At 33.9% G+C, this 11,254-nt stretch overlaps 2 protein-coding genes across 2 annotated transcripts; one reads left to right on the plus strand and one right to left on the minus strand.

The window, feature by feature from the left end:
- Positions 1-657: 657 nt before the first annotated feature.
- LOC123306748 (GPI ethanolamine phosphate transferase 3) lies at positions 658-10,538 on the plus strand. The gene is made up of 6 exons (XM_044888870.1): positions 658-1,398; positions 1,449-1,729; positions 5,237-5,307; positions 6,316-7,992; positions 9,720-10,117; positions 10,282-10,538. The coding sequence occupies exons 1-6, from the start codon at positions 841-843 to the stop codon at positions 10,477-10,479; spliced, it is 3,183 nt and encodes a 1,060-aa protein (XP_044744805.1). The 5' UTR covers positions 658-840; the 3' UTR covers positions 10,480-10,538.
- On the minus strand, positions 2,649-5,146 carry LOC123306749. The gene is made up of 2 exons (XM_044888871.1): positions 4,060-5,146; positions 2,649-3,349 (listed from the first exon to the last, which is right to left on the minus strand). The coding sequence occupies exons 1-2, from the start codon at positions 5,030-5,032 to the stop codon at positions 2,781-2,783; spliced, it is 1,542 nt and encodes a 513-aa protein (XP_044744806.1). The 5' UTR covers positions 5,033-5,146; the 3' UTR covers positions 2,649-2,780.
- Positions 10,539-11,254: the final 716 nt, after the last annotated feature.

Consider the following 11,254-nt stretch of genomic DNA (forward strand, 5'->3'; position numbering starts at 1 on the left):
TTTCAACAGTAAACTGAATAAAGGAATTCTTTATCGGCCTGATGTCATAGTCTCAGATATACAGTAGTGCATCTCTCCACCAATTAAAATTTAACATTGGACTGAGCCGTCTGAGGGTGCAATATTTTCAACAGTAAACTGAATAAAGGAATTCTTTATCGAGTTCACCTTTTTTGAGTTTTCACATTACAATTTGTTTATGCTCTTCCTTTTGTTGAGTAAGTAACCCAAATTTTAATTTCAGAATCCCAAGAAGATATATAGGGATCTCTTTGCAAGATCCCTGAAGGGGGGAGTTCAGAAATTCAAATATTTATAGTGGTCAGAAGTGATGAAATCTGCTAAAATGTCATGCATGCATGTTCATTTCAAGTTTCGCAGTATTTAATTTTCCACATCTTTGCAAGCCCTCTCCTGTGCCCTCTCCTTTGCGTCATTTTTCAGCTTCCACCATCTTTTATCAAAAATTTTTTAGCTTTTATGCAGCCTTGCGCGAGATGTGAAGAAAAACACTAAAATAAAAAAGACCTTAATCTACCCACAAATACAAAATTAGTAGTACTTTGAAATAAAAAGAGATGGTTTAGGCCATCCAGACCAGACCAAAATAATTTATTCTATTCTATGACAGAATAAACAAATCTAACCTAGTTATTTTGATCTATGATATGTCAACATTATTTTCAAGTACCTTGTTATCTGTGTTTCAAGTTAATCAACTAATTCCGAAATGAATGAATGAAATGAACAAAACGAAGCCCGAGAGAATAAAATAAGTTACTCAGAACTGGCCGACATTTTTAGTTATGAAGATATTAACGTGATATTGACAGCTCCATTATGATTTGGAGTTACTTCTTCTTCCTACTCTGGATAGCCTATCTGATCGCATCTTCTATTCTTCTCTTCACCAGGGGGTTCTTATTAACAAGAGATACTTTAGATTTCAATTCATCATGTTCAACCAATATAGAAACACAATGTTCATCTTCAAATTCATTGAGTTCTTACAATAATGGATTCAATGAAGAGAACCACTCATGCTCTGATATTGAGAATATAGATAATATTGTGGCTAATTTGGATACTGCTGGATTATATTGTTTACCTGGCAGGGCAAGAGTTATTCTTTTAATTATAGATGCATTACGATATGACTTCACTGTTTTCGATCCAAAAAATAAAAGGCCCCTGCCCTATCAGAATAAACTACCCATTATTTATGAAACCCTGAAATCTAATCCTGAGAGCTCAAGACTGTTCAAATTCTTAGCCGATCCCCCTACTACCACAATGCAAAGGTTGAAAGCTCTCACTACTGGTAGCTTGCCAACTTTTATAGATGCAGGTTCAAACTTTGCGTCTTCAGAGATTAAAGAAGATAATATTATAGATCAGGTAAGTTGTACTGAAAAAACTTTCCTGTTTTCATCTTTCTTGTGATTCAGATGATAAGAAACCATAAAAGTATAATATTTATGGGTGATGACACTTGGGATGGATTATACCCAGGAAGATTTAAAAGGAATTATCCTTTTCCTTCTTTTGACGTTAAAGATTTGGATACAGTGGATAGAGGAGTTACAGACAATTTATTTCATGAGCTAAAAAGAAAAGATTGGAGTCTTCTCATTGGTCATTATTTGGGTGTAGATCATGCAGGACATAGGTTTGGGCCCAACCATCCTGAGATGAAAAGGAAACTAGAGGAAATGAATCTTGTAATTGAGTAAGTATTTCTATTATCCTATCCTTAAATTAGTATTACCTCTTACAGCTCCATATTTTCCATACTATTTTTCTAAACATTTTCACAGATCTGTAGAACGTTAAGAGGATTGTATAAAGATAAAATTCAGAATAAATGTGATGATTCTCATTAATTATGAATAGTCTCAGTCTCGTATTCGGGTGTCAAACTAACTTCGTTAGGAGTGAATAAAGGGTATACAAAAACTGGAATTGTGAAACTCTTTTAATGGCAAAAAGTTTGTGAAAATCATGTAATTTGGTTCTTTAGCCTTATTACAGTTTTTCATTGAATATTGCCTATATAAATTCAATGTATGAAAATAGTTGCAATGTTGAATCAATACTCAATACAAACATATCCCTTTGAAGGTGTATAAAAAAAGGTATGTTCCATGACCCATGACCATTTTGAGTTTGATAGACCAGTTAATAATGCCTCATAAATCACAACTGATTGATGAACGTTTGATGGAAAATCAGTAATTAATTGTTCATGTCATAATCGTTTTCAAAGAAATGGACAGGTTATGATCACTTTATAGCAATTGTGGATAAAAAATTTATTTTGAATATTTATCGCACATGCATAATAAAACATAAACAAAAAAGTATAACTCAAATCAAAATTATTTGTGTATAAATTGTATGTAAAACAGCAAAGTATTTAACAAAAAAAGTATAAGACGGCAGTATAACATCAAATCGAAATCATTTGTATATAAATTGTATGTAGAACAATGAAGTGATTCAACAAAAAAAAGTATAAAACAGCAGTATAACTTCAAATCAAAATCATTCGTATATAAATTGTAAAACAGCAAAATGATTTAACAGAAAAAGTATAAGACAGGAGTATAACTTCAAATCAAAATCATTTGTATATAAATTGTATGTAAAACAGCAAAACGATTTAACAAAAACAGTATAAGACAGGAGTATAACTTCAAATCCAAATCATTTGAATATAAATTGTATGTAAAACAGCAAAGTGATTGTACAAAACTGTGAATTCACCGAAAACAATAATATCAATCAGAAATATCATGAATGTTGACCTTAAAGTTTATTTCATTATCTTTAACAAGCCAGTCAAACATTTCCACTGGAATGGAGAGTAATAAAAAAGAATTCTTATTAAAATTATAACCAAGTGGTTGACAGGCATTCCTCAAGACAACTTTATTTGTTTCTATCGTAGGATCTATAAGTTCAATTTCATAATCATATTGGAGATGTGTTCCTCCAAGGCATTGTATGCTATAACTAAGAGGTTTATTTTCTGCTGAACACAGATTCATCAGAATTATTTTATCTTCATATAGAAACATGTGCTGCTCAGACGTTGTGCCAAGTTTGAATGAGTATGATCTAGAAATATCCCTGAATGAATGCTCTTCCTCTAGATGTTGAGGGAGCTCTAGTGTTCTTCCATTCCATTCACAAATATTTATTATGCAGTTTCGTATTGCAAGATAACAGAATGGTTCGTGTGCCTTCACTTTAGAAATTGTATTGACATAAGAGCAGCCATCTTTTCTGTGCTCACAGGGACCAGTTACTATTGAACTCAGTTTTTCAAGTGTAAGATTTCTTCCTCCTAGAAATTGAAAGCTGTATTAATTATTTATGGATCAGAACTCAATAGGTTTCCGATATACACATATCATGCAAAATTTCTATTGAACCTAGGGATCTAGCTAACTAATGAGATTTTTCTTGAAAATTTGTGGATTTTAATGAATGACAGCTGATAAATCTAAAAAAAAAAATATTTCCTCAAAAGTCCTTCCAAAGTAGTTTGCAAATAAAGATTGGCAGAAAATATAATTAAAATCACTATTATTTTATGATTATAAAGATAACAGTTCATGAAATAAAGAAGGGAGGTGTACAGATTTCAATCACTTTCTACACCCCAACTTCCTGCAAGAAGAAAGTTGAAATTGATAATAAAAACACCAATTATACAGGATGTTTCAACTGAAAGATATCATCCTTTATAACTCCTAACAAAATCGAATTTAAAAAAATCTTTGAAAACCATCAAATTTTGTTCAGAGCCTCTTTCAATAGGAATTTCATATGATGCCTACACTGCGATACAAAATATCTTTGAAATGATTCATCACTGCATCCACATTTTATTCAAAAACTCACACATGATACTTTCGACGCTAGAAGTTGGGTGCTAGCTTAGTGAAATTCTCATTAAAAGCAAGCCCCTCTGGAAAGGTTATGAAAATTTTTGAAGAATCCATTGTGTTATTTGTTATATTTGTTCAATAAGTTAGAATAACAATCACATACCTGTAATATGTCCTCTACAAACTGGGCACTCCAAAATTTTGTATCTACATCTGCCACACATACTGTGACCCTCTATACACATGTAAATAGGGGGGCCCATGAGTTCAGTACATATGGGGCACTCTAACTGGTTCAGTACAGATGTAGTTAATTCGGCTGCTTCAGAAACCTTATTCTGGAATGATCCAATTTCAAAAATATGAAAATTTGTTTTCATTTTTCCCTTTGGTAAAATGGAAATTAAAACTTTTATTTCGCCACATTTTTTAAATAAGTGCTCGAAACTAGATACTGGAATTGTCAAGTTGTATTCAGGCGATACCCGAGTACGTGGTGATAGATGTTCCAATTGTTCACCTTCAAAAATAATTTGTTCTGCATCTTCTGAGGAAAAATAAATTACGAACTTATTCTCAAGACATTGCTTGTAACTCATATCGCTCATAATAGAGCATACTAAATTGTTACTTTGAATTCTGTTATCAAATAATACCATTAGTAAACTACTATTGATTTCAGAGAATAAAATTTTATTCTCCAATTCAGGAGTAAGTGTTAGTGTTAAGGTTTCACTGAAATACTTTTTATGTTTATTTCTTATATGCTTCGATAGTTTTGAGTAATCGCCAATCCAAGTGCACCATTCACAAAATCTCTCGTGAAATAATGGACACAAAACTGTGGTTACTCTGAAAAGACACATTTGTTCGTGAATAAAAGCAGTGTCCCAGTTTAATTCTGCAAGGCATCCTTGGTTCTTAAATGCACATGGAAAGATAAAATTTTTCATAAACATTTCGAATATTATTTGTCGCTCGAACGTTTTATCGCTATGTTCCTCTCTAATATTCTCACATCTTCCACATACACTGCCTAGAGCTGAGTTATAAAAAATGGGAGTTATGGATAACGGATAACCACATATACTACACTTCAAAAAATTGTTGTGCGGTTTAATTACTGCCGATGTCATTTTAATTAAACCCCTTTCCAGAGGAAACCCCTGTGTTATGTTATTTATTACTCGCAAAAAGACAAGCCGAACAAGCGGGAAAATTCATGTCAAACCACAGATAAAGATAAAATTCAATCTCGTGGAATCCTGAACAATGTCGCCAACACATTTTTAGGCAGATGTCCCATTTTAAATTCGTAACCAACCTTTGTTACATTTCAGGAATGTAATGAAAAATTTGGATAATGACATGGTTCTGTATGTATTAGGAGACCATGGAATGACAGTAACAGGTGAGTAAATTCTTTTTATATATGGTTCTAAATGGTCAACTAGTAAACTGCTCAACTGTGGGGCGCCTGATTTGAAATAGAAAACCTAAGAGCTTTATATACTAGTAAGCCGTAAGGGCTCATTTTCACTATGTTATACTTATGCAGCATGTGCCACAAATATATACCAATTATGAATATGATAACTGTCCAATAGAATGCGTTACCAACGACTAATGAAAATATGCCTTAATTGTTCGCACTCGTTTAGTAGTTTAGTCGAGGGGCGAGTAACTTAGTAGCTAAAATACCCCTGCTACAGTCCTACTCGACAAATTTAAATTACTCACTATTCTCCAAAAATATTTCGCGCTGGTCGAGTCGAGGGTACAGTATAGTTCACAAGTAAGACGTATTCTGTAAAATGAAGCCTGCAGCGCAATTATAACTTAATTAGCAAATTAGCTATAATAAGCTAATTGAACTCATTGTGACTGCTATTTTAGAAGAAGTTGGGGAGGAACTGCGAAATAATTAATCAGAGGCTATGGGTACGAAAATGGATAAATGGGAAGGATCGACTAGCCTTCAACAGTCGTGCGCTTGTAATACTCTCGAAGTCGAAGCCAGTGTATTAAATTTATCGATCTTCTGATTCTGATGGTCTTCGAAGGTAGATCTACTTTTAATATTGTTATTTAGAGGTTGTTGAATACGAGCAAAGACTCTACGATCGTCGTTGAAAGATCTTTTGTAATCTCCAGGAAAAAGTGCCGTTAAACTGCAGACGACTTGAAGGCAATTGAGCTTAATATAAACAGTATTGCAGAGGTTGCGTAGATACAAACTTGCCTTTATCGGACAGAAACGGTTTCGGCATGGTCATTGGCTATGGTCGTATAGATCACTATATGTCCTTGTTATTCATACACCATACTACCAAGTGACCATTTCAGCTTTTCACTTCAAGCTTTTAAACCTCAAGACGTTTATTAGAACCATGTAGTGTCATTGAATTATGATTTACAGGTGATCATGGTGGAGAAACAGACAACGAAGTTAGCTCAGCCCTCTTCGTCTACTCCAAAATACCGTTTGCTTCCTCCCAAAGCTCCACAACAACCAAACAAGTTAATATAGTACCAACTTTAGCTACTGCGCTCGGCGTCCCTATACCATTCCCTAACTTAGGTTCAGTACTGCACGAAGCATTACCTATGCTGAATCACTCTTCAATACCACAATGGAAAGTTTCGCTTTTGTCAACGTGGTCCAACATCGAACAGGTCGTAAATTATGTCCGTCAATATTCCAATATTTCGGAAATATTCGAGCCAAGTCGATTAAAGGGAATTTTCGAAAAATACGAGGATTTGAATACGAAGATGTCTGCAGTTAATGATGAACAGTCTTTCGATGAATTTCATTCCAAAAGCGTTCAGTTCATAAAAGAAATTCGTAACATGTGTGAAGAAATTTGGATCCAGTTCGATTCGTTCTCTATAACAAGGGGATTATTGCTTCTATTTTTAACACTGTTCTTTTTGTTTATCACTGTTGACGGCGTTCCTGCGAATTACTTGAAGGAATTATTTCTGAGTTCGTTTTTAATGTGTTCATATATCAGTTGCATGTTGGCGGTATTCGTTTCTGTGGGATTATATTATTTTGAAATTGTCACCAATCTGGAATCTTCAATATTTTTTTCAACAGGTGTTGTATCCCAATTCATGTTGGCTATGTTAATTGTGCAAAATTGGGATACTATAAGTTTAACGTGGTATTCCAAAAGTAAAAGTAACAAATTCATTTCTTCTGTTGGTCGATTGGTTTTAGCTTTCAACCTTATAAGTTTATTTTCAAATAGTTACATTGAGGAGGAAGCTTCTTGTCTTTTGTATTTGTTAATAACTTTCTCACTCCTTGGATTGATGAGTTTCTGCAAAAATTTAACTAAAGAAAAGAATACTTCTAAATGGGGAAAATATAAATTTATTCTATTCTCAATCGCCATCGCCATCCTCCTAAGGTTATCTGTTAAGTATTGGAAATGTAGAGAAGAACAAGGTTCTTGCTTCGTTAGAAATACTGGTACCAACAAAGAGTCTACCAAGTCTGAGTGGGCGATAGCGTTAGCTTCCCTGGCGCTGTTCGTTACCATCACCAAGACGTGGCTGAAAAATTGTGGTAGCTTAAACGACTATTCATTATCCGTAACTCTGGCAAAGTACGCTCCAACAATTATGGTAGTATGTACGGGTGGATACTGGGTTCTTCACAGGTTTCCAACGAATTCCAGACATCATACAAAGCTAACTTGGAAAGTTGACCATTTAATATGGATGGTGTATTCAACCGCACTCATTGGAATAACCAGTACAATCTTACAACCCTTACTAATCTATATTCTACCTCGTAAATCGGAGGTAACCGTTTCCAATGATTCTAACATTATACCGCAACTTTTCAAGAATATGAAGGTATTGATGGAAGATAAAGAAAAGGCCAAGAATGATGTACCAATTATTTATGGACTGGGCACTATTTTCAGTACACCTTATATTACGATTGGCGTGTATTTAACTATCCTAGTAGGACTGCTTCTGGGAGAGACTTCGGCACCGTCTGTTGTAATAATGTTCTTGTCGGCCATGTTTTTATTGGTCGTCATATCGCTGATGAGAATTGACAAAGCAACAAATATAGGTAAGTTAAAGTAGGAAGATGCGAAGACTTTATACTTCTGCTCATATCCGCTTCAATATTTAATTTGAAAATAATACAGGGTTGGGATGAAGTATGGTACCAAGTTAATACACTGCTTGAAAGTTAAAGTGAGCATATGACATACAGGTGTTTTCTAATTGAATGTCAATATTTATGGGGGTGATTTTTGGGCCCATTTTAAGAAAAAACTTCATATTAACATATGTCCTAAACGTCTCATCTTTTGAGATACAGGGTGGTAAAGTTTTCAAAAATGAAACATTTATTATCAATATCTACAGTACCACTTCAAATATTCCAATGAAATTTGTCATACATGTATACTATGAATCAAGAGGCATTTTCGAATGTATCACTTTTTTTATAATTTCCACCAGTGGCGTTCGTACGTAATTTGACCTACCTATATTGGCAGACATTGATGGTACGCCACAGATTTTTAATGAAATAAAAACTATTTTTGAAATTCCCAATCATTATTACCAAAATTGATCACTTGACTTTTTTTAATCCGATTCACGGTTTCCGCTTAAAAAAATAAAAACCGTTTGTCCGCATGATCATAACAATATCCTTAATACATATATATGACAATATCACTATGCAGAGACATAGGTGAATTTTATTTTTTAGGTGAAACCCGTGAGTCGGACTAAAGAAATTCAAAAGATCAAATTTGCTCATGTCAGTGGGATGCCACTGACTGTCTAAATAATATCACCCTGTATCTCAAAAGGTAAGACGTTTAGGACATATGTTCATATAAAGTTTTCTTCTTAAAGTGGGCCCAAAAATCACTCCCATAAATATTGACATTCAATAAGGAAACACCCTGTATATGATATATGAAAAAAGATTACGAAGAGTTCATTTAAGTGAAAAAGATCATATTGAAATATTAATGATGATCGGTCATGATAACTAGAAGTTTTAATGGAACTGGGACGGTCAAAACTTTGCCAAAAACTTGAAGACCGCGGACCCCAACGAGCGAGGCTAATAGATAAAACATAGGAAATTGATTTAGAGGAATGATCTCAAACTCCAATTTGGCACTACACCATGGTATAAGTCCATATTTTTCATCTCAAACTTCTACAGCAAATTCGGCACTGGACCATGGTATAAGTCGAGGTTCTGTATTTTTTGTGTAAAGTGATTTATGTCTCGGTCAAAGGACGATATTGATGAAACGAATAGTAGTTTTGAAGATATTTACTTGGGTCCTCCACAGCCATTTGCAGTGCCTTGAAAACGGCTGTGGTTCCACACTTTATCCCTACCTTGTATATTCAATTGTTAGTATTGACAGTTGGAATTAATTTGTGAGCACATATTACAATGCTTTAATATGTAATGCGGATTTGATCCGCCATTAAATTGCTAAAACGGAACTAACAGATGAGATCACAATAATTATCGCCAATGTCTTGTTGGCATAACTTTAACTATGCCTATATCTTTAAAGGTATAAGTGGATGTAGTAATTTAAATTCAGCAATTGTTTCCTTCGCCATTAGCGATGGACATTACTTACAAATATTTCATATCAAGTCAATCAATTTTTTTTTCTCATGAAACATACTCGAATTGATTCCAACTCTCGACAGAGGTGTTATGCCAACATTTTCCTAATTGAATTTTGATGCATTTTTCTGTCGTTCAAATCAGGATCATTTCAATTATCATTTATGATCTTTTTTTAGATGACCTGTTTCAAGTACCCAACACATCAATATTGATATGGGTTATAGCATCTCATTATTTCTTTTATGGAACTGGTCACCAACCAGCCTGGTCAAATATTGACTGGAATGCAGCTTTCATTGGCACATCTGGAGTTTTATCGAACAAATTCATTCAAGGCACGCTTGTAGTGCTGAACATTTTCTGTCCATACATTATTTTAGGATTTCTTCTACCAATGCTAGTCATCACACCATTCACTTTATTCATCATGATGCCCTCAGTTCTAAGTAGGAACAAGGAGCTCTATAAGGATGTTCTTAATCAGGGGGAGCTGTTCCTGTTTGAGAAACATGAAAATATGTTCTCATCTGTACTTGTGGCCAGCTGTAAATATCTAGCCTGTCATGGAATAAGGGTAATTATATACTATGTTTGCACACATAAATACAGCTTCATGCTTACCTGAATGGCGAACTTACTGAACTACTACATACCTTGAAAGGTATTGCTGCTTAATTCAAAGCATACTTAAATTCTGCCCTGATGTTCAAAGCAGAAGCCTGTATATTTTATTTTCAGGTTTTCGCAACCATGCTAGCCAGTACAATCCATTGTAGACATCTGATGGTTTGGAAACTGTTTGCACCAAAATTCATATTTGAGAGTGTTGCAATGTTCATTACTTTAATTTCAGTGATTGTCGGCTACTTATTGTTGGTGAGAATAAACTTGATGCTGGAAAAGCAAATTAATAAACTGAATAAGCATAATAGTTGATGAAGTGTGAACCAACATCTACCTCATGAAGATAATAAACCTTATTCTAGGAATTTTAAGAGCTTGTTTTTTCTTGTGCTTCCTAAGCAATGTTAAATATTTTCTCGTGAATTGTTTCACATTTAATAAATTTAATCAATTCAAATGGGAAGTTGATATCCAATTATTTCATAAAAAGGGAATGAAGGAACATTGAAGTTTTTTCCAAATAGTTCATCAGCAATATGATTCATAAAATGTACCTGGTTTATTTGGTTAATACATGCACTCTTACAAGTGACTGTTAATAATAATTTCTTGAATTCCAAAAATTATGAAATTTGATGAAATATCCAAAAGGTATAACCTCTAGTCATTGAAGCAACAACTACTTGTATTATTTAATGATAAGTTATTTTCAAAGCTGTCGAAAATTATCTCTTAATAAATTCGTTTTCTTTTATTTATTTTTTTTTAAATAAATTCCTAGGTCCTTTTTCATCTTATACTTTTATGAGCTCTTACAGCCGTTATTCATTAATTGCTATATCCCTTTACCGAGCATAAATCTACAAAAAGACGAGAAAAAAACGGTGCCAATAGACTTATAATTTCTTAGGCCTTTGCCACTGTATGCCAACCATGACCTACCGATCCTCCACACTCCGGGCATGGATGCTGTATCGCTGTATCCTTCTCGAGTCTCCATTATAACTGTGTACCAAAGACCTCCCTTGTGACTTGTCTAACGCTAGTTGTTCCCAGTTATGATTGGCATTAACTGATTTTAGGAATT

Source organism: Coccinella septempunctata, chromosome 2 (assembly GCF_907165205.1).
Source record: "Coccinella septempunctata chromosome 2, icCocSept1.1, whole genome shotgun sequence".
In the NCBI taxonomy this organism is placed as follows: Eukaryota; Metazoa; Arthropoda; class Insecta; order Coleoptera; family Coccinellidae; genus Coccinella; species Coccinella septempunctata.